We start from the raw sequence: 24,348 nt of genomic DNA, 5'->3' as shown, positions 1-24,348 counted from the left end.
CAATGTACTTCCTTAAAATCTATTGTGTAAAGAACAATTTGAAACATGTTCATTATTTCAATCTGCAAAAACTTCATTGTGAGATGCTATCCTGTAGCCTTTTAAGAGCTGTGTCAACCATATCCAACCAAACACCAAAGTAAAATTTGCTGAAAAAATGTGAAATAGTAATAGACAAATACTGTATGTATATCCCCCGTCAGAAAAGGGGAAGGGCCTTTCCTCATGGTGCCCCTACCCTTCCACAAACGACGCTCTTGTTTTTTGCAGTGACCTACCACAATCAGATGGTCATAACGGTTGCTTATGAGCTCATTTACACTCTCTCTCTCTCTCTCTCTCTCTCTCAAAACCGGCATATCTTCTGGCTTCAGACGGCCGCGAGAGCTATTGTCATAATGAGTCAGCAAGGTTCTCACCTCTACTCTGAAGGTCAAGTCATCCTGGGTTAAGTATTCACCATACAGGAGACTCCCACCACAGCACAGTCACTAGTCGCACTTCCATCACCTCTCCATCGCAACAACAACCCCTGATTACAGCAAACGTCAAAGGCAACCACAGGTGGTATAGTATAAAAGAAGCGGAAATGCCAGTGATGCTGAAAAGGCCTTCAATTGCAGTCAGTGAAAGTAATCAAACAAATCATTACATAGATGGTTAAAACCATAAATTCTTCTCTCTTCATATTTGTCCATAGTCAGAAATGTCACTTTCATCTGTAGAGGAAGATTAGATAAGTTAAATGGTTAAAAAAGGCAAGTTGTGGTGGTGCGCGGCCGATGTCAGGCACATAGTTACCAGTTCGTGCGTTTCTTTTCACTTGGCTTGTTACGACCACGAGAGAGGAGAGGCGCAGCAGAGCCAGCCGCCAGATAGCCAGACGCTGCCCGCCAAGGTGAGTTGTCTTTGATGGCTACAGTGATCAGTGGTTCTCATATTCTGTTGTTTAGTGGCGGAGTGGATGTAAGTACTGGAAATTATTATATATGGAACTTTAATTGCCCATCAAGTTTGTAGTCAGTGTAGAGTAGTCTTTATATTATGAGGAGCAAACTGAAGAACACGTTATAGCTACTGAGAGAGAGAGAGAGAGAGAGAGAGAGAAACGGACTAAGGATGGCGATGACGAGATGTCCTAAGGTGCGAGTATTCATTCTATTTCGTTGTGTTGAAGGCAGTGGTAGCTACTTTGGTGATAACTTTGCACGTACATGTACGTGTCGTCGTATTACTGTACGTGCTTATATAACTACACAAGTGAGCGATATTATTTACTAATGAAAAAAGTTAAATGAAATGAAATAACCTCACTCATGTATTGGTTTTGTTGTTGTCGTTGGTGGTGGTGGTGGCGGTTCTGGTGGTAGGGACTTGAACTAGGGCATTTTGGTTGTGAGCCGAGTGTACTAACCATTGCACTACGGTGTGTGTGTGTGTCGAGGCGCTGGTAAACCTCATGTACAATGCATTTTATTTCCAGCTCGGTGAAGATGCAGTTCATGGCTCAGCTTGAGTGGCCGGCGGCGGTCGGGGCCAGGGGGCTGTCGTGGCTGTGGAAGCGTAGTCGTCGCGTGGCTGTGGCGGCGGTGGTGGTGGTGGCGGTGGTGAAGGTGCGGGCCTATGTCCAGAAACAACAAAGAAGGTACAATGTGTGATTGTGGAGGACCGCTTCATCGGACTTGAATTAAACTTAGTAGTGGTAGTAGTCGTAGTAGTGGTGGTGGTGGTAGTACTAGTAGTAGTAGTAGTACAAGTAGAAGTAGAAAAGAACTATTTGCCAAAGAGTTGATCAAAAGGATATCTGTTATCGGAAGGAGTTGATAATTGGCAGGAATGATCGAGTCGCAGTGAGTGAAGGCGGTGGTGGTGTTTCAGGAAGCGGTGGGATGCGGCGGGCCAGGATGTGGTTGTGCTGCACATGTTTGGGCGCGGGAGACACTTGCCTAATCTGTCTCCATTCGTGCTCAAGCTGGAGACCTACCTGAGGATGACCGACATCAAGTATGAGGTACGTGCATGTTTTACCTTTTCTCTGCAATACTCAACCATTCACAACAACAAAAATAGAAATAAAAGTCTTCATAAGCAGCTACAAAAAAACAAGGAGATTAAAGGAATAAATTTTACCTATCAGGATTTACCTTATCAACGTCACAGTGGAAAGGTCTTATATTTTGTCTTGCTATCGTTTCACTGATTTACAGCAGTCATCATTGCGGCGATAGGGTTTCGTCAGGCACCACTTTCTCGTTTGCCTCGCACTGGGTCACTCACTCAATCAAGTCCACTTTGCTAATTTCATTCAGACGTTGCGACCATGGCATGCATTGTAAGGCGCTGTAGTACATTAGTGGGAATTCATCACTTCAGGTTACGAGTATATTAAATCCCTACATAAAGGAAATGTGATGCGTTAATTTCATACCATGGCACATTACTCTGAATCATACTATCATGTTGAACGTTCAGTGATCTCTGCAGTGTATGCTGTACCACTACCGTGATAATGAACAACTGATCGACTGCTCGGTGCCCGTCACCTCGAGTGCTCATAACTTGCACAACGTGTGTGATAACTAAAGGAGCACACCAGAAATATACAGGAATCCAATTTTTGCTGCTCCGGTAAGATTTTTATGGTACCGTGTCCAAAATGCAGCCTTTTTTAATAATAATTTTGTAATAATAAATGATGAATTAAAAATCGAAACTAAAACATTTTGGTCAAAACAAACCATAAATGCACGATATTGATATTAGGAAGCTAACAACTGTCATGATATAAGGCAGCGCGCAGCTAACCGTGCATGGCTGGAAGCTTCGTCTCATGGTGATAGCTCAGACGTGCCTTGAGAACACCGGCACTCCTTGTATCGTACAATCTTGCTTATTTTCAGTCTGGAATCATTCGGCCTTTTGTTTTTTATCTTAATCGTACTTCAAAGTTGAAATAAAACAATATCAGCTTTTTCTTGGTGGCTTCAACTCGAGAGAGAGAGGCGCTCACTGTTATCTGTTAACCTATTGACAAAACTCCATCTTGTGTTGCTTTCATTAATGTGGATGCGGATGCGGCGCAGTGGGCCGACACGACACGGAGTTGTCCAAGATGACAGCTGTGTCCTGAGTAGCTCGTCTCTCTGCATCCACCACCACCACCACACGGAAACACTGATTTGTTTGGTGTATTTCAGAGGCTGTCTGTTTTAATCTTGCTAAATAAAAAACACAAACGACTCCGGATGCACTTTTCGAAACACATCTCGTGTTTCAAAACGTTTCACTAAGACGATTCGTGTTTCAAAATGTTTTATAATGACGACTTTGGTTCGGAGATGACGTTTGACGGTGACGACGCGGATTTCAAGGTGGTGATGCAAATTTACGAAGGCAAATCACACTCCATGATGACGAATCGTGTGGACGTTCAAATGAGGCGCGCTGACGGTGAGGAAGGAGTTTGGAATGACAGGATCTAGGACTACGTAGTGACGAGCCCATTCTCTCCTGTGATATTGCCTCTCACCCTCCCTCCCCATCGCTTATCATCACAAGCAAAGCAGCAGTGTATGAAAGCCATCCTTCATCAGTAATGGCGGCAAAAAATTGTACTAATTAATTGTATCATTGGTTGTGTATGGCAACAATAACACTTCACCAGATACATCACGTGTTTTTTGTGTCTAACGAGGTTAGTAAAGTATATGAAACTTGTATTTCATACGAACCACTCGTAAACACGCCCTCGTCAGGACAACCAGTGCTTCAGCAAAGTAAGTCAAAGAACTGCACCGCAAATCTGCCATCACGTGTCTTACAGTACCAGCTCAGCATATTATTACTATTATTATTTTTTTTTATCATTATTATTATCATTATTATCAGCATCCAGAGTGAGACAGGTGTAATTATGTAGATAAGCCGTTTGCATTACATGATACGGTGCAGTAGGTTTACTAGAAAAAGAAGAAAAATATGAATAATCCATATGGTCCCAGATAGACTACGAGGAACCGATGGGGTCGAAGGGCAAGTCTCCGTGGATCACTCTGAACGGAGAGAATCTGGCGGACTCCCAGTTCGTCATGGAACATCTGGCCTCCAAGTTCAACAAGGATCTCAGCTCCCACTTGAGCCCAGTGGAGAAGGCCACGGCGCACGCCCTCAGGGTCATGCTGGAGAACAACACCTTGTGGTGGGTGGCAGAGAGAGAGAGGGAGAGGGAGGGAGGGAGGGAGCGTGCGTGCGTATGTTTCACTGCCTGTCTTTTGACCCCTTGTTTGTCTACTTACTGATTTACACTTTATGTACACATAACTCTTTGTCAGTGTGTTTACCTTCCCAGTTGTGTCTATCAATGTTCATTAGTCTTTCTCTCGATGTTGAGATTAATTTTGAAAATAGTGAAATTATAAATGTTTCACGTATTTATATTTATTTAATTTTATCTTATTTTTGTATTTATTATCTAAAATTATAATAAAATGGTGATAATTAACATGTTTTATCAGTATATACACATCATTCTTCTCTTCCACAGGGGTCTGGCCTACTGGCGCTATGTGCAGGACAAAGGCAGAGAGATACTGAATGGAATGCACGTACCCTTCTTCCTGAGACTGACCCTAGGAATGTTTATCCGGCAAGCTAAGAAGGTGATCTGGCTGCATGGGATGGGGCGACACAGTCCACATGAAATAGAGTATCTGTGCAAACAGGATTTGGCTGCTCTTTCTACACACCTGGGTAAGCGTGCTGTGTAACCTACTGGTGAACACTGGAACACCCTGCCAGCTTGTGTATTTCTCTTCTGTGTTTTTCTTTGTTGCTTAGCATTGTGTAATTGAAGTGAGCGTCATTGTTATAGATAAGCATTCAGATTGTTTATATTACTGACACTTTCTTCAAGACATCAGTGGGTAATCCTTTTCTTACCATTCTTTTTAGGCACCGTCTCCCACGTTAGGCTTGCCTTTCATGCATTTGTTTCCCTTAGCCAGTATATATATATATATATATATATATATATATATATATATATATATATATATATATATATATATATATATATATATATATATATATATATATATATATATATATATATATATATATATATATATATATATATATATATATATATATATATATATATATATATATATATATATATATATATATATATATATATATATATATATATATATATATATATATATATATATATATATATATATATATATATATATATATATATATATATATATATATATATATATATATATATATATATATATATATATATATATATATATATGGAGAGAGAAGACAACATTATTATCGCAGAGGACACGCATTACTGATGATGATGAGTTTGTTCTCAAATTCAAGTCATTAGCATGAAATAAGAGGACAGATTATTTGTTATTGAAATCACTGGTATGAGATAAGAGGCCAGGATATTTGTTATGGTGTCTTCCTATCAGGTGACAAGGACTTCCTGATGGGGGACAAGCCGACCGAGGTGGACTGCGCCATGTTTGGGTTCCTGTGCCAGTTGATGTATGCCTCAACGAGCTCACCATACCTCATGATGCTGGAAAGTAAGTCCTCTTTTCTGCAAACATTTGCTGCCTTCTTATCTGTAATAGTAATAATAATAATGATATTCATTATAACAATGATGAAGTGAGTAATCTGCAAGTCTACAAGTGGAACAAGTTTATGGGTTACCAGGCAGAGGGTTGTATTTAAGGTTATCCAGTACTTCTGCTTCCCCTCCTTTTTATAACCATTCCATTATCATTTATCTATATTTTGGGATAGCATAATTTCTGTATATTAACAATCCTTGCCCCTTCCCAACAGCTGACTTCCCTAACCTCCGCTCGTACTGCCTGCGTGTTAAGGACAAGTTCTGGCCTGACTGGAACGCTTGTCTTGACCCACCTCGGCCAGTGTCATAACGCCTCCATCTGTTATCAGCCCCGTGTCTTCAGTCCTCCTCTATCAGTTACAGTGGAGCCATAGGATGATGCTGGCATATATGATTTCTTTCCCTCCACAGTCAATATTATTGTAAATTTTCTCTACCGATGTGTGTCCTGAAAGAGAAAGAGAAAGATAGATCTTTTCATTTTACTTGTATAGAATGAAGAAATAAGTTCCGTAGTACCAAACATTGCGTTTTTCTTCATTGCATCTACTATATTTCATATACAAGTTCTTTCTTCTTCAAATTCCTTCTCTCTATCTCTCTTCTACTCCATCTTTCTTATATACTTTTCCTTCCGATTGCGATTTGTGGTTCTTTTCCCTATTTCTCATGACTTTGCCTGTGTTTTTCTCTTCCTATCCTCAGATTTCTTTTATTTCTACTTTCCTTTTTGTCCAATCTATTCGTCAAGTATGGTACATTTTTCCTACTCTTCCTTACGAGTGTGCATAAACATGGTTGTCTTACGGATCTTTGTTAACATTAATACATTTTCTCTAGCACGAGTGGATATATTTTATTGATCCAAGCAATATGAAGTCTCTCTCTCTCTCTCTCTCTCTCTCTCTCTCTCTCTCTCTCTCTCTCTCTCTCTCTCTCTCTCTCTCATATCATCAGGGGAAGTGTAACCACCTGAAGGTACACACACAGCAACATACTCGCACGTGCACCACAAGAAGTAAGCTATCAAGTTTGGGGAAAATATTTAGACATTAATTTATTGTCGGAATCGTAGACAACAATTAGACTCCTCTGCATTCCAGCTGAGTTTGATGCCAGCAACCAGTAACCAGCAACCACTCAAATACAGAATATCATCACCTGTAAGAAATTTGTTCTGTGTTGAATAGATACCGTATGTACTGTAATAATCCTTGTGTCCCCATTTGACATTTTCCCTCTTACTGATGACTATTACTGGTGTCACAAGCTGGCTTTCCTCATCCTCACACCTGTCTCATTCCACACTCTGGAGAGCATATCAAGGTAAATACCGGAATTAAAAACTAATTAATTTTAACTTTACTTCAGTGTTGATTTTCCTTTCCCATCATCCTCTGTTGCAGCCCATCCCACTCTGCGTGTGTCCCTGGCTTCTCTGCACGTATTGTGGTCTGCTACATTATTTTATGACTGTCGGTGCAGTTTTGTGACTACAGTGCAAAAACTATGATGGGGACATGTCTATCACGTCCTCCTCCCCACCCACAATCGACGTTCGATCAAGTTCTTTGCAAACAGATAATGCATCAGTCATAACGGTTGCTTACGGGCTCCTTGACTTTCACACACACACTCTCTCTCTCTCTCTCTCTCTCTCAGGATCGGCGCGAGAGTTACCGTCATTATGAGTCAGCAAGGCTCTCACTGCTACTTTAATCGAAAGTCATTAGATAAAGTCATCCCGGAATGAATACTCGCCCATACAAGAGACTTTCCCACCACAACACAGTCACTGGTCACACTTACGTACATTACTCTCTATAGCAACAACAACTCCCGATCACAGCAAACATCATAATATCAGAGCCATATGTGATATAATAAAAGAGGCGGAAATGCCACAATGATGCTAAAAAAAAAAGGTCTCCATCTGCAGTGAATGAAAGTAAACAAACAAATCCTTACATAGATGGTTAATGTCATGAATTCTCCTCTCATCATATTTGTCCATAGTCAGAGACGAATAGTGGTGCATGGTGGTGGTGCGTGGCAGATGTAACGCCTGCAGTTATCAGTTCGTATTTTTTTTTTTTTCCCTCCTTTCAAGGTTTGTTATGAGCGAGTTAAGACCCCGCCAGCAGACAGCATAGACACCGTCCGCCAACCGTAAGGTAAGTTGTCCTTGCATGATGGTTGTAGGGATCAGTGACTGTTGTTTAGTGGCGGAGTGGATGGATGTAAGTACTATAAATTATTAGGTCCTGGACTTTGACGGCCAATTAAGTCTGTAGTCAGTGTAGAACAGCCTTAATAAGAGAAATAAACAGAACACTCTATAGGTACTGAGAGAGAGAGAGAGAGAGAGAGAGAGAGAGAGAGAGAGAGAGAGAGAGAGGTTGATTAAGGATGACAATTGTGCAATTACGAGATGTCCTAAGTGCGAGTATTCTACATCCTTGTGTGTTGAAGGCAGTAACTGGTAGCTAGTTTGGTGATAACTTTGCACGCACGTGTCGTCGTATTACTGTACGTGATTATACACAACCGCGGGTGAACGATAAAATTTACTAATAAAAAAAGTTAAATGAAATAAACAAAAATTAATTCGTCATATCAGTTTTGTTGCTGTTGTTGTTGTTGTTGTTGTTATTGTTGTTGTTTTGGGTGGCGGTGGTGTTGCCGTTATTGTATTCTATATTCTATTTGCATTTTCGCAAGACTGAATTGAACATATAGTTTTCCATATCTAACTCTTTATCACATTTTCTTTTATGTATTTGTTTATCATTTTCAGCCACCTCTCCCTCAAAGAGAACATTCTCTTTCATTTAGAAAACAGCATGTTATTTCCTTTATTCTTGTTACATTTCATTCTTTATCTGTCATATTTGCACATTATGATTTCATTTTGTTTCCTTCTTCCAGCTTACTCAAGTAATCATGTGTGTGTGTGTGTGTGTGTGTGTGTGTGCGGCGCTGGTAAACCTCATGAGCAAAGCATTTTGTTTCCAGCTCGGTGAAGATGCAGTTCATGGCTCAACTTGAATGGCCGGCGGCGGTCGGGGCCAGGGGGCTGTCGTGGCTGTGGAAGCGCAGTCGTCGCGTGGCTGTGGCGGCGGTGGTGGTGGTGGCGGTGGTGAAGGTGCGGGCCTACGTCCAGAAACAACAAAGAAGGTACAATGTGTGATTGTGGAGGACCGCTTCATCGGACTTGAATTAAACATATAGTAGTGGTAGTAGTCGTAGTGGTGGTAGTAGTAGTAGTAGTAGTAGTAGTAGTAGTAGTAGTAGTAGAAAAAAGAACTATTTTCCAAAGAGTTGATCAAAAGGATATCTGTTATCGGAAGGAGTTGATAATTGGCAGGAATGATCGAGTCGCAGTGAGTGAAGGCGGTGGTGGTGTTTCAGGAAGCGGTGGGATGCGGCGGGCCAGGATGTGGTGGTGTTGCACATGTTCGGGCGCGGGAGACACTTACCTAATCTGTCTCCATTCGTGCTCAAGCTGGAGACCTACCTGAGGATGACCGACATCAAGTATGAGGTACGTGCATGTTTTACCTTTTCTCTGCGATACTTAACCATTCTCAACAACAAAAATAGAAATAAAAGTCTTCATAAGCAGCTACAAAAAACAAGATTAAGGGAATAAATTTTATCTATCAGGATTTACCTTATCAACATCATAGTGGAAAGGTCTTATATTTTGTCTTGTTATCGTTTCACTGATTTACAGCAGTCAGCATTGCGGCGATAGGGTTTCGTCAGGCACCACTTTCTCGCTTGCCTCGCACTGGGTCAATCAAGACCACTTTGCTAGTTTCATTGAGACGTTGCGACCATGACATTGTATGGCGCTCTAATGCATTAGTGGGATTCATCACTTCAGGTTATGAGTATATTAATCCCTTCGGTACTGGGACGCATTTTTGCTTTGAGTTTGGGCATGATTAGACGATTTTATTTACATTAGGTAGTGTCTATGGGGGTCAGAAGATTAATGGTCAATATTCACTATTTCAATCCCGGCGTAAGTTTCTGAAGTTGTGTAAAATCACTTAACAGTAACCAGAATGAATATGAAACATGTCTTAGTACTGAAGGGGATAAATCACTAAAGAAAATGTGATATGTTGATTTCATACCATATAGGACATAACTCTTTGAATCATAATATTTATTTCATCGAACGCTCAGTGATCTCTGCAGTGTAATACTGGTAATACTGTAATGTTGCCGTGATAATGAACGCACCACTGATATCACCTTCTCGATGCCCGTCACCTCGAGTGCTCATGACTTGCACAACGTGTCTGATGACTTAAGGAACACAGATTTGTACATTAATCTAATTTTTGCTGCTTCTGTAAGATTGTTAGGCTACAAAGAAGAATATATATATATATATATATATATATATATATATATATATATATATATATATATATATATATATATATATATATATATATATATATATATATAATATTCCTTGCTTATAAAGTATTCCACTGACTCTTCTTGCCCACGTTAATGTTCTTGTTCGTCCTCAAAGTGTTTTCTTTACAAACCTCCTCCATTCACTATTGTGCTTAGAATTCGACTGAAATCTTTAAACGCTACCCTGTATTTCTTTAAGGTTAGTTACATACTATAGAACGATAACTCTCGCAGCGTGAGATCGCGCTGTCATTGTTACTGGCGTGGGCGTAGTATGCAATCGACATTGGTGGGCTGGTTGGCTGGTTGCCAGTATCAAATGTTTGACGCTGAGAGATTAAATGCCTTAGTAAATAAGTAGCATCTTCTCCCTTGCTTTAAACATACATTCCTGAAGCGTGTTGCAAACACTTCCGGCGAGACTGTAAATACTGAAAGGCGGGGAACCAGCAGTAGTAGTAGTAGTGGTAATGGTAGTGGTGGTGGTAGTAGTAGTAGTAGTAGTAGTAGTAGTAGTAGTAGTAGTAGTACGTAGTAGTAGTAGTAGTAGTAGTAGTTGATAAAATGTTTACAAGGTATGTATCGATTTTTTCCTATATAGTAATAACATTTAACTATAAAGGTGAATTAAAGATCGAAACTAAAACATATCGATCAAAGAAACCAAAGAAAACCATAAATGCACGGCATTGATATTAAAGAAGCTAACAACTCTGCCATGACATAATGCACGCAGCTAACCGTGCATGGCTGGAAGCTTCGCGCCTCATGGTGACAGCTCAGACGTGCCTGGAGAACACCGGCACTCCTTGTATCGTACAGTCATTCTCTACGTCTTGCTTATATTCATCCTGAAATCATTGGGCATTTTTTTTTATCATAATCGTACTTCAAAATTGGAGTGAAGCAGTATCAAACAAAGATGGCAAGTGTTTCCTAGCTGAGAAGCTCGTCTGTCTGTATCCACCACCACCACCACCACACGGAAACATTGATTTGTTTGGCGTAATTCAGAGGCTGTCTGTTCTAATCTTGCTAAATAAAAAAAAAAAACACAAATGACTCCAGTTGCACTTTTCGAAACACGACGCGTGTTTCAAGACGCTTCACTAACACGATTCGTGTTTCAAAATGTTTCATAGTGATGATTGGTTTGAATATGACGTTTCACGGTGACGACTTGGATTTCAAGGTGACGATGCGAACTGAGGAAGGCAAATGAATCGCCATGATGACGAATCATATGGACGTTGAAGTGAGGCGGGTAGACGATGAGGAAGAAGTTTAGAATGAAAAGACCTAAGTAGTGACGAGCCCATCATCACAAGCAAGGGCAGCAGTGTATGAAAGCCATCCTTCATCAATAATAGCAAAAAGTACACATAAATTGTATCATTGGCTGCCTAGAGCAACAAAAACACTTCACTAAATAGATATATCAAGTGTTCCTTGTGCCTAACGAGGCTAATTAAGTTTACGGACCTTGTACTTGATACGAACCACATCCGCATTAGAGCAATCAGTGTTTCAGCAGAGAAGGCAAAAGAACTAACCGCAAATCTGCTGTCTTAACTCATAACTACGTACAATACCATCTCAGCAAATTATTATTATTATTATTATTATTATCATCATTATTATTATTATTATTATTATTATTATTTTAATCATTATTAACATTATCATTATTATCAGCATCCAGAGTGAGACAGGTGTAATTATGTAGATACGGTGCAGTAGGTTTACTAGAAAAAGAAGAAAAATATGAATATTCCATATGGTCTCAGATAGACTACGAGGAACCGATGGGGTCGAAGGGTAAGTCCCCGTGGATCACTCTGAACGGAGAGGATCTGGCGGACTCCCAGTTCGTCATGGAACATCTGGCCTCCAAGTTCAACAAGGATCTCAGCTCCCACTTGAGCCCAGTGGAGAAGGCCACGGCGCACGCCCTCAGGGTCATGCTGGAGAACAACACCTTGTGGTGGGTGGCAGAGAGAGAGAGAGAGAGAGAGAGAGAGAGAGAGAGAGAGAGAGAGAGAGAGAGCGTATGTCTCACTGCCTGTCTGACTCCTTGTTTGTCTACTTGCTGATTTACACGTTATGTACACGTGACTCTTTGTCAGTGTGTTCACCTTCTCAGTTGTGTCTTTCAATGTTCATTAGTCTTTTCTCTCAATGTGCAAATCAATTTTGAAATTATGAAAATTATAAATGTTTCATGAAGTTAAATTTATTTATTTTTATCTTATTTTTATTTATTGCTGAAAACTATAATAAAATGGTAAAAATTTATATGCTTTATCAGTATATATTCATCATTCTTCTCTTCCTTAGGGGTCTGATATACTGGCGCTACGTGCAGGACAAAGGCAGGGAGATACTGAATGGAATGCACATACCCTTCTACCTGAGACTGACCGTAGGAGCGTTTGTCCGGCAAATTAAGAAGGTTGTCTGGATGCAGGGGATGGGACGACACAGTCCACATGAAATAGAGTATCTGTGCAAACAGGATCTGGCTGCTGTTTCTACACACCTGGGTAAGCGTGCTGTATAACCTACTGGTGAACACTGGAGCACCCTGCCACTTTGTGCATTTTCTCTTCTGTATTTTTCTTTGTTGTCTAGCATTGCGTAACTGATGTAAGCATTGTCATTGTTATAAGCATTCAGAAAGTTAATACTATTGACACTTTCTTCAAGACATTTGTATCTGCTGTTGGTAATCGCATTCTCAAAATGGACCGTCCCCTACATGGGGTCTTCCATTCATGCATTTGTTGGTTCCCCAAGCCAAAGTCCTGCGTACATAGAGAACACATTATAATTGCATAGCACACGCATTACTGATGATGATGAGCTTGTTCTCAAATTCGAATCATTGGTATGAGATAAGAGGACAGGATAGTTATGGTGTCTTCCTATCAGGTGACAAGGACTTCCTGATGGGGGACAAACCAACTGAGGTGGATTGTGCCATCTTTGGGTTCCTGTGCCAGATTATGTATGCCTCAGCGAGCTCGCCTTACCTCAAGATGCTGGAAAGTAAGCTCTCTTCTCTGCTAACATTAGCTGCCTGCTTCTCCGTAATAGTAATAATAATAATGATATTAATTATAACAATGATGAAGTGAGTAATCTGCAAGTTTATGGAGTACCAGGCAGTGGATTGTATTTAATGTTATCCAATACTTTTGCTTTCCCTCCTTTTTTATAACCATTCCATTATCATTTATCTATATTTTGGGATAGCATAATTTTTATATATTAACAATCCCTGCCCGTTCCCAACAGCTGACTTCCCTAACCTCCGCTCGTACTGCCTGCGTGTTAAGGACAAGTTCTGGCCTGACTGGAACGCTTGTCTTGAGCCAGTGTCATAACGCCTCCATCAGGGATGAGCCCCGTGCCTTCAGTCCTCCTCCAGCAATTACAGTGGAGCCATAGGAAGATGCTGGCAGATATGATTTCTTTCCCTCCATACAGTCAATATAAGTGTAAATTTTCCCTACCGATGTGTTTCCTGAAAGAGAAAGAGAAAGATAGATCATTCTCTTTGTTTTTTCATCTTCCTTGTATAGAATCACGTAGCACGTCCCTGTAGTACCAAACATCGGGTTATACTTCTCTAGATCTTGATTTTATATCCAAGTTTTTTTTTCTTATTCAAATATCGGTAGAAGATAGCAAGAGATGCAACATTCTGGTGGTGAGAAAGAGGCTGAAGACAGTCAGCCAGAGGAGAGGAATTGATAAGACTGGTCCCTGTAGTACCAAACATCGGGTTATACTTCTCTAGATCTTGATTTCATATCCAAGTTTTTTTTTCTTATTCAAATATCGGTAGAAGATAGCAAGAGATGCAACATTCTGGTGGTGAGAAAGAGGCTGAAGACAGTCAGCCAGAGGAGAGGAATTGATAAGACTGTGTGTGTGTATGTGTGCGTGACTTATGAGTGAGTAGGAATGAGCTGAGTAGAAGCCAGTGAATGGAAGGGAAAATAATGACAGAAGTAGCAAAGTAGAGAAAATTAAGTAGCAGTGTAAGACAGAGAGCGAAATCATTGAAGGGATAGACTAGAAGAATATAGGTAAAACTGGGGATAGAGTTTGTGGGAGGTAGGGAAAACTTTAGCATGGAGATAAGTTGATAGATAACATCCTCAGGAAATTGTACTATTTCAGGATGGAGAAAGCTGTTTTGGATAGGCAGACGTGGTGATGGGCGTGTGTGATGCTATGGGTGTGTTGGTGTGCTAGTAGGCGTATTAATGGGTGTTGGTGGGCGTATGCGAGGTAATGGATAGGCTGTCATGAGCGTGTGTGATGCTGTGGGCGTGTTGGTGTGCTGGTGGGCGTTCTAGTGGATGTTGGTGGGCATATGTAAGGTAATGGGTGGAGTATCATAGGTGTGTGTGGTGCTGTGGGCGTCCAAATGGGTGTTGGTGGACGTATATGAAGTAATGAGTAGGTTAAAAACACTAATATAACAGTACTCCTTAGCTACCTTCTGTAACATTGTATCTTAATTGAACTCCGCTAATGTTTGTACGAGTATGTGTGTTGATGTGTTTCAATCGCTAACTGCATTGCTTACCTCTAAAGTGTCGACATCACGTTAACCTTAAGCACCGAGACCACTGTATAGGGTCTTGCCACAAGTCTCATTCACAGATTATATGTAGGCCGATATACCTTACTTTGCTTTACTGCATCATATGTTTGTACTTCCCGATTTGTGAATAAGCGTATCAGATCAAATGAAATCTCCCCAACCACCCCCACCCTCCCTGCTTCCATCTTACTCTCACCCATCACCACCGCCACCACCACCACCACCAGGCGTCCATTTCACTACCAGCCTCAAGCTACAAGTCCTGCCAATACGCATACCGCTCCATCTCCACCTTCTCCACCTACCCCACCAGCTCCACCTGCTCAGTGTATGGGTGAGTCAATGGAGTGGAAAGCGGCAGTAGTGGTCAAGTGGTGATGGTGGTAACAGTGATGGTGGGGGCGGTGAGCTATACTCATCCATACACACCAACACAATTAATACTCAAAAGACACTCTTATATACTGAACACATTCGAAAACCCATTCAAAACACCCACACACACATCCAGAACACACACACACACACACACACACACACACACACACACACACACACACACACACACACACACACACACACACACACACACACACACACAGAAGTGAAGTGTTGTTATATCACTAACAATTGGTTATGCATTACCAAGCACCAAGCAGCAAGAGAAGCAGTGCAAACCCTCACCACAATTCTCCACACTAGCTTATTATTGTCTATTAAAGGTATTTACAATGCCATTCACTTATTTTTGGGTTTCCTTTACATATGAAATGAAAACAGTACGCAAATACTAAAAAGGTAATAGGTATAACGTCAATTATAGAAGCAAGACGTCAGCATAAACAGCTGATATTTGCTTCCTTCACTTATTGTAAGCCAAACATGTGTCAGAATGCAGCCACTAGTTTAGAATTTCATATCCCATGGTAAAAAATTCCCTATTAGGCTTAGTTTTGGTGTGGCGAGATAATAAAGGAGGTTGCGCCACCACTGCTTCCGGATTTTGCCTCCCTCCCTCGTTCCCCAGCGATCACCATCCACTCAGGCAGCCTGCGGGGTCATATACATTTTTTCATATAATTCCTAACAGTAATATTACGCTTCCATGATTTGTTTTCATGGTTTCTCTAAATGCTTCGTCGTGTATTAAGTGTGTTCTGTTCCTGTGTTGGGTAAATATGTGGTATTTGGTGGTGTTTTATGATGTTTACAAAAGCCTTTCTAATGATCAATTAATTTCAATTTCTCATTTTGAGCTTTTACTTCAAGCTATAAGTGGGCCTTTATGGTATCAAAAGAATCACCTATGCTCTTTTAAGTGTGAAATCAATTTATTGAGTGAAATAGTGAACTTTGAAATGGTGTTTGGTACTGTTAAACCTAGTTCTTGTTTTTCTTTATTTTATTTGCTCACGTTTCTGCTTCTCGGTCTAATTTGTTGTAGAATGCCTTAAAAGATAGCTCAGACTCCGTGAAATGTGTTAAAGTACTCTCCAAGTGAAAATAGCTTGACTTTACAAAGAATTTTAGGAGAATTATAGGTTTATTTATTTATTTATTTATTTTTATTTTTACGTAAATAATTTCTACATTTTTTTTTTAACCAGCTAAGCTGGAGTTGTTTTGATATTTTGAATATTAGTTTAAGTATTTATCGCGTCATAAAATATCAGGCATTCGGTCATGGCTTCGTTTTTTTCTATAAGTCACTTTTTAAATCAAATGATTTACGGAATTTAGCTGAGTCAACCCTGTTCCCGTTTTCTCTGATAACCACAGCCCAGGTGGTGACTCACCATAGCCTAGGGGTGGCGCCTCTCTGTCTCCCAACTCCAGAGTTCGTCAATATTTTGCCTAATATCTAGTAATTTCTTCGTAGCTTCGTGTGTTTCTAGGTTCAGGTGTGTAGATATTAGTAGCAAAAGAAAGAAAGAAAGAAGAAAGGAGGATAAGGAGGAAGGAAGGAGAAAGGGAGGAGGAAGATGAGGAGCAACCAAGCTACAATACTTAAGTCACCTTCCATTTCCTCAATATTTTGTCTAATATCTAGTGTTTTGATGTGCTTCTAGGCTCAGACGTATAGATGGAAGCAAGAGAAGGAAAAAAAAAAAAGGAGAAAAAAGGAGGAGGACGAATAAGAAATGATAAATAGAGACGGAATAGGAGAAGGAACCAAGCGGTAATATTTAGATAAGTGTCCCATTTAATGTGAACGGTCTTTATAATGCATTTTGTTGGTTTGGGATGTACATACTTGGGGTGTAATAAAGTAATGTTCGAGATGTTTGAAGTACGTTTTAGGTGCATTTCGTGCGTTTTCAGTGTGTCTTAGATCTTTCAGGTATATTTTACGTATCATGAATGTGGTGTGGAGGTATGTTTGAGTACTTGAGTGTGTTTTGAGTGTGTTTTGGAAACTTTTGAGTGTTTTGAATGTGTTTTATGTTAGTTATGCGTGTTTTAAGTGTTGTAGCTGTTTATTAGTGGTCTTTTTTGTGTGGAGGGGGGTGATTTGAGTATATATTGAGTATTTCTAGTGAGTGTTGTGGATTTTGAGGCGTTTTGAGCTGTTGCATTGTGTTTTAGTGTGTTTTGGGATATCATTGAGTTTTTAAGGGGTTTGTGTGTGTTTAGGGGTAGGTAAGAGTGATTTTAATTTATACGAGGTGCTTTTAATGGGTTTTTAGGCTTAAACAGGCAGCCTCAGTGGGAATGGGCCCTTATAAAAGATGTCTTTCATCAGCAAGTACCCGTTTTGTGTGCAGGTGACGAAGGGCTGAGTGAGCTGGGCATGGTGGAGGCTATGGGCGATGAGTTCACCGCGTAGGTCAGCCATAGCATGGACCAAGGATTCTGTATATTCCTTGGCATGGACCGAGCTGACTGCCTGCAGCTGTTCACTAAGAATGCGGAGGAGGCAGCTGTATCTCACTTTTTTACCCTGGAAATGTTAGTGCGTAAGATTGTGATGCTTGTTGTTTTTTTTTTCTAGTGTTTGCTGCTATAGCTGTGAATGTTATTTGTATTTTATTGTTTTGTTTTCGTGTTAAGGTTTGTTTGCTCTCTCTCTCTCTCTCTCTCTCTCTCTCTCTCTCTCTCTCTCTCTCTCTCTCTCTCTCTCTCTCTCTTTATTCGCATGTTTGAGGGGAACTCCACTCATATAGCTTTATTATATAGGGTAGAATCAAAAGCTTTTCGTCTCATCAATTCCCCTCCTCTGACTGACTGTCTTCAGCCTCTTTCTCACTACCGGAATGTTGCATCTCTTGTTATCTTTTATAACGATTTTCATGCTAACTGCTTTATTGATTTGGCTAACTTCATGCCTCCCCTCCTGCGGCCTAACTGCCCAAGGCTTTCTTCTTCCTCTCATCCCTATTCTGACCAACTCTCTAACACAAGAGTTAAGACAGTTTGACATATTTTGAAGGCATTTTAAGGCAGTTTGATGTATTTTAGGGCATTTTAAGACAGTTTGACATGTTTTGAGGACATTTTAAGGCAGTTTGGCATGTTTTGAGGGCATTTTAAGACGTTTGGCATGTTTGAGGGCATTTTAAGATAGCGTGACATGTTTTGAGGGTATTTTAAGACAGCTTGGCATCTTATGAGGACATTTTAAGATAGTTTGGCATGTTTGGAGGGCATTTTAAGACAGTTTGACATGTTTTGAGGGCAATATAAGACAGTTTGGCATGTTTTGAGGACATTTTAAGATAGTCTGGCATGTTTGAGGGCATTTCAAGATAGCTTGGCATATTTTGAGAGCATATTAAGGCAGGGATGCCACAAACCGCCTGACTTCTGAACTTTCTAAGATTTGTGATTGGCCACAGAAAACTTACTAGTGTTCAGTGACTCAAAACTCAACATAAGCTTCCAGACAACTGTCCCCCTCTTCTTCAATAACACTCAACTGTCTCCCTTTCCTACACTGAATATCCTCGGTCTGTCCTTTACTCATAATCTTAATTGGAAACTTCACATTTTATCTCTTGTTCTGAGATGTCTTTTTCTCGCCCCTCCAACTGCTAACTCTGTACAAGGGCCTTATCTCTCCTTGTATGGAGTACTCCGCATGTTTGGGAAGGTTCCACTCACACAGTTCTATTATATAGGTGCATCCACGCAAGCTTCCCCAACCCAGCCAGTGTACCACAAGACAACAGGCACTGAGGAGGACGGGAGCGAGCGGCTGCATGCACTATTGAATGGGACGGCATTACATTATTCCCACAGTTGTATGACTACACTGAAGCAAACCCAGAATAGTGTTGAGTGACCATGATGTGAGTATTGTGGTTTGCGCATTACACTTTTATCTACACGTGTCTCATTTTAAAAGGTTTTGTACTTTCTTGTTATTTTTTTTCAGAACTTATTAATGTTGACGACATTTCTATTTTGTTCCATCTCTTGTTCTAGGAATCAGTACTACTAACGCCAAAGAAGTGAGGGAAGTGTTTGGAGTGAGCGTGCAAGACGTACAACAGACACCAGACTGCTACTGGTGTAGTGTATTTCATTGACCATTTGTAGATTAGGTGGATAAATTTGTAAATTTTGTAGACAGTTGTAGATGTGAAGTTGGTAAGGTTTTTTGCAATGCCTTATCTACACCATTGCGTGTCAAAATACGATACGCAACGGGTTCGATCCCCCATTTGTCGGTCTTTCGGCGTCACCTCAAAGGAATGATACATAACTCACCACTACTCGCGCGTGTGTGTGTGTGTGTGTGTGTGTGTGTGTGGACGGGCAGCGTGGCATTGTCCCGTTGCAAGTTCAGTGTTGTCGTGGACGGGCACGAGTATCTTTCCCCAATTGCAGACAAACTCAAAATCAGTTTTGATACAGTTCCGTCACATGCTGGGATTTTAAGTCAGTCAACACAGTAGTTGTTCCATTGCACATGTGCCTACTTGCATAGAGTGTAGACACCCACCAACGCCGTCAGTCATTTTTCCTTTTACTGATTTGATGTTCATGAATAAAACTAAACGCGGCAGCAGACAACTGCACATTTGCAGGAAGAAACTGAATGACACTGTTGCATCACTCAACGATGATACACCACGCGGATAGGAAACAGTGGGTACAATACCCTTTTGCACCGTAACGCATTACAAGGTGATACGCAACGATGAAACGATGCGTGGAAATGCAGTAAATCAGTAGGCACCTTTAGAAAGTGGTGGTGGTGGTGGTGTCCGTGTGTTGTGTATTGGTGGTGGTGGTGGTGGTGGTAGTGATTGTGGTGATTGTGGTGGTAACTATTGGTGGTGTGTTTGCTTGTTTTGCATCGTGAATATTGATTGACTGACTGGCTGATAGATTGACGGACTGACAGATAGATTACCTGTCTAACTAATAGATTCACTGACTGACTGATGGAGGGACTGACTGATTTACTGACTGACTGAGTGATTGAGTGACTGAATGACTAACTCACTGACTGACTGACTGTCTAGCTGAGTGACTGTTTGGCTGATTGACTGACTGAACTGACTGAATGACTGACACACTGACTGACTGACACTGGTTGATTGACTCTGACTGACTGGCTGGTTGACTAACGGCGCCTGTCCTTGGCACAAAAAGCATCGCGCGGTACGAAGGCGCTAAGAAGTGTACCGTAAGAGGTATGTGGTGCGTGTGGCCAGGCGCGTGTTGCCGTACGCGAGTGTACACGTGTAGCGACCTGACAAGTGTGTAGAGAACCAATGAAAACGACAGAGGCAAAGGCAATCGGATAAGAGCCTGACACCACGTATATCTCACCCACGCCTCCACCCCACGCCCACAACCGTGGTACGTTGGTCCGAAAGCGTGTACGTCGGGAGGGATGTGTTGTCAGGGACCCCCCGGTTGACACGAAACAGTAGGCGAAGGATGGCGCTGCAATTATTGGAGCCGTTGTGTCCCTCGCCTATCACTGACACACTCCTGTTCATGAGGGCGAAGGTGGGCAGGTGCGGGAACTTGCAGTGGTAGTTGTGGAGGTGGTGGTATTTAAATGCTTGTGTGAAGATAGATGGATAAGCCCATTTGATGGGTTGATAGATACGGAAATGGACAGTTGGATAAACAAACAGATATATGGATAGGTAGGCAGATAGATAAGTCAATGAATTCGTGTATAATTAACAAGTGAGATGTGTATGTAGATAGAAAAATGTCTATATTCCTCTACTTAGTATCCTTTCACCCTGGTTTATTGTCAGAAATACTCGTATATCAGGCGGTAGAAATAGAGAATGAGAAAATAGTACAGTCTGCCTTTTAAGCACCTTGTTTATTGCCTCGCGGAGTTGCCAACACTCGCTGTACAACAAGATACAATTTGATATTTCCTGCTTTGACAAATAACAAAAGCTGGACAGTATAACGAAGAGAAAGATGTCGCAATAACCAATAAATCGACATATGGTATTTGTATAAGTATAGTGTCTCATTGATAAGATATTTAGTAACAGATAGTTATCATAAACATATATACATGCGTACTGTCTTCACAGACAACCTTCTGCTACGGCAGTAGTCTTGTAGCGGTGGTGGTGACAATAGTGGTGGTGGCTATACTGACATGCACACCCACACACACACACACACACACACACACTAGAGAAGCATTGCAAGCCTTCACCACAAACCTCTACACTGCCTAATCCTCGTCTATTAAAGGTATTTATAAGGCTATTCACTTAATGTTAGGTTTTCTTTACATATGAGGGTGAAAACAGTACGCAAATATTTTAAAGTACTGGTAAAAGGATCATCAAAAAGAGCAAGGCGTCTGTATTACCCTCTGATATTTGTTTCCTTTACTTACCATAGGCCAAACATGTGTCACAATGCAGCCACCAGTCTACCATTTCATATATCCCTAGTCAAAATTTCTCTGTGGCTTAATTTTGGTTTGGTGAGATGATAAAGGCCATGTATGGATGTCTCGCCGCCGGTGTTGCCTCCGGGTCGCCTCCCCCCGACGGTCCCCTAGCCATCACCCAACCCCGCCTCACCCTCCGTCACCAGCCAGTTGGGTCAAATACTTTTTTTTCGAATATTTCCTGACGGTAATATTACGCTTCCATGGTATGTTTTTATGGTTTCTATAAATGTTTCGTTGTGTTTGAAGTGTGTTCCGCGCCTGTGCTGGGTAAATATGTGGCGTTTAGTGGTGTTTTATGGCGTATGTTAAAGGCTTTTTAACGCTCAAAATTTCCCATATGGAATTTTGAGCTTTTTCATTTCAAGGTATAAGTGGGCCTTTATGGTGTCAAAATATCGGTTGTACTCTTTTAAGTGTGAAATCAATCTATTGAGTGAAATATGTGGACTTTGAAATGGTGTTTGGTGCTGTTGTAAAAAGCTCTTATTTTTCTTTATTTTATTTGCTCACGTTTCTGCTTCTCGGTCTAACACGCTGTAGAATGCCCTAAAAGATAGCTCAGACTCCCTGAAATGTGATAAAATACACGCCAAGTGAAAATGGCTTGACTTTACAGGACGTTTTAAGAGATTTATGGGTTAAAATGTTTTTGTACTTTTAACGTACTTAATTTAGACCTTTTTTAAAAACCAGTTAAGCTGGAGATATTTTGATATTTTGAAAATTAGTTTAAGTATTTATCACGTCATAAAATAACAAGCATTTGGCCGTGGCTTCGTTTTTCTAAAAGTCATTTTTGAAATCAAATGATTTACGTAATTTAGCCGAGTCACCCCGTTCCCGTTCTCTCTGATGACCACAGCCCAGGTAGACTCACCATAGCCCAGGCTGGCGCCACTTTTCCAAATCCGCAGTTCGTCGATATTTTGCCTAATATCTAGTGATTTCTACGTGTTTTCGTGGGTTTCTAGGTTCAGGTGTGTAGATAATTGTAGCAGAAGGAGGAAGAAAGGAGAAATAAAGGAGGATAAAGAGGAAGAGAGGAGAAAAGGAGGAGGAAGAGGAGCAGCAGCAAAGCCACAATACTTAAGTCACCCTCCATTTCCTGAATATTTTGTCTAATATCTAGTGTTTTGATGTGTTTCTAGGCTCAGACGTGTGGATGGAAGGAGTAGGAGGAAGAAGAAGGAGTAACAATGGAGAAGGATGAAAAAGAAATGAGAAATAAAGGTGGAATAGGAGAAGAAGCCAAGGTGTAATATTTAGGTAAGTGTCCCTTTTAATCCTAACGTTCTTTATAATGCATACTGTTGGTTTTGGGATAGATTTGGGGTATTTTAAGTTTGTACATTACTGTTGCAGACTGTTTGGAGTGTTATAAGTATGTTTTGGGGTTCATTTCGTGTGTTTAAAGTGTCTGTTAGATCTTTTAGGTATATTTTACGTATTTTGAGAGTGGATTGAGGTGTGTATGAGTATTAGCATGTTGTGAGTGTGGTTTGGGAGAACTTTGAGGGGTTGGTTGGTGTTCTGAGTGGGGTTTGGATTTATTTTGAGTGTTATAAGTGGTGTGTGTTAGTAGTCTTTTGGGTGTGTGTGAGGATTATTTCAGTAAATATTGGGTGTTTCTAGTGAATTTAGAGGTATTTTAAGCTCTTCTGTGTGTGTGTGTGTGTTTTTTTTTTAGTGTTTTGGGATGTTATTGAGTTTTTAAGAGGGTTTGGGTATGTGTGGTTTGTCGTGGGTGTGTGTAAGAGTGAATTGGACCTATACAAGGATTTTTCAGTATGTATGAGGCCCTCAACAGGCTAGCTCAGTGTCAGTGGGCCCTTATAACAAGTGTCCTTCATCATTGATTACCCGCTTCGTTCCCAGGTGACGACAGGCAGAATGAGGTGGACGTGGCGGAGGCTGTGGGCGGTCAATTCACGGCGCAGATTACCCACACCTTGCACCACGCTGACTGCCCGCCGCTGTTCACTAAAGTCGGGCAAGCCTGTATCTCCGTGTTCTGCCCTGGATATAGGAGTAAAGTAAGTTGTGGTTTTGTTGTTGTTGTTCTTGTTGTTTTCTGTTAAGATTTGTTTGCTCTCTCTCTCTCTCTCTCTCTCTCTCTCTCTCTCTCTCTCTCTCTCTCTCTCTCTCTCTCTCTCTCTCTCTCTCTCTCTCTCTCTCTCTCTCTCTCTCTCTCTCTCTCTCTCTCTCTCTCTCTCTCTCTCTCTCTCTCTCTCTCTCTCTCTCTCTCTCTCTCTCTCTCTCTCTCTCTCTCTCTCTCTCTCTCTCTCTCTCTCTCTCTCTCTCTCTCTCTACTACTACTACTACTACTACTACTACTGCTTACTACCGTTCTTTGAGTGAGGATAGGTAGTGTCAGGCTGCGACACGTTACGTCAGCAGGTTCCCACGCCTGTTCCTTCTTGCATATATTCTGACTTGCTCTGTTTGATGAGGTGACGTAGGGCAAGGCTTACCAATCAGTTGCATGGCTCTATCGGGGCGAAGTGATGGACTTGAACATTGACTTATCCTTTCACGCCACCCTCGTGTAACAGCTTGCCATATGCTTTTCTTATGAATACTGACATAATTTTTGTAGTTTTCCTTATCGTATGTGTTCCTGAAATACGTGTATGTCTCACGTTACCCCATCTTTTTTAAGCTTTATCCTTAAGTTCTAATAAATCTGTTTCTGAGAGTGTAATTCTCCACCCTCAGACGTTTACGAGTGACGAGCCTCTG

General features: G+C 41.0%; 2 protein-coding genes across 6 annotated transcripts; both read left to right on the top strand.

Moving 5' to 3' along the window:
• The first annotated feature begins 401 nt into the window (after positions 1-401).
• On the top strand, positions 402-6,504 carry LOC123512951 (failed axon connections homolog). 5 transcript variants are annotated; one of them, XM_045269680.1, is made up of 7 exons: positions 402-447; positions 1,484-1,645; positions 1,879-2,011; positions 4,002-4,198; positions 4,544-4,749; positions 5,490-5,606; positions 5,872-6,504. In XM_045269680.1, exons 2-7 carry the CDS (start codon positions 1,494-1,496, stop codon positions 5,967-5,969), a joined length of 903 nt encoding a protein of 300 aa, XP_045125615.1. In that variant the 5' UTR covers positions 402-447; positions 1,484-1,493; the 3' UTR covers positions 5,970-6,504. The 5 variants fall into 5 exon arrangements, with proteins under 5 accessions (XP_045125615.1, XP_045125617.1, XP_045125613.1 ...); XM_045269682.1 differs by lacking the exon at positions 402-447 and adding an exon at positions 456-564; XM_045269678.1 differs by lacking the exon at positions 402-447 and adding an exon at positions 754-898.
• A 1,189-nt stretch (positions 6,505-7,693) lies between these two features.
• On the top strand, positions 7,694-13,655 carry LOC123512952 (failed axon connections homolog). The gene is made up of 7 exons (XM_045269683.1): positions 7,694-7,833; positions 8,675-8,836; positions 9,071-9,203; positions 11,887-12,083; positions 12,437-12,642; positions 13,031-13,147; positions 13,397-13,655. Exons 2-7 carry the CDS (start codon positions 8,685-8,687, stop codon positions 13,483-13,485), a joined length of 894 nt encoding a protein of 297 aa, XP_045125618.1. The 5' UTR covers positions 7,694-7,833; positions 8,675-8,684; the 3' UTR covers positions 13,486-13,655.
• The last annotated feature ends 10,693 nt before the right edge of the window (positions 13,656-24,348 follow it).

Source organism: Portunus trituberculatus, chromosome 35 (assembly GCF_017591435.1).
Source record: "Portunus trituberculatus isolate SZX2019 chromosome 35, ASM1759143v1, whole genome shotgun sequence".
Classification (NCBI taxonomy): domain Eukaryota; kingdom Metazoa; phylum Arthropoda; class Malacostraca; order Decapoda; family Portunidae; genus Portunus; species Portunus trituberculatus.
The sequence above is the reverse complement of the archived record's forward strand: the minus strand, read 5'-3'. Positions and strand labels throughout refer to the sequence as shown.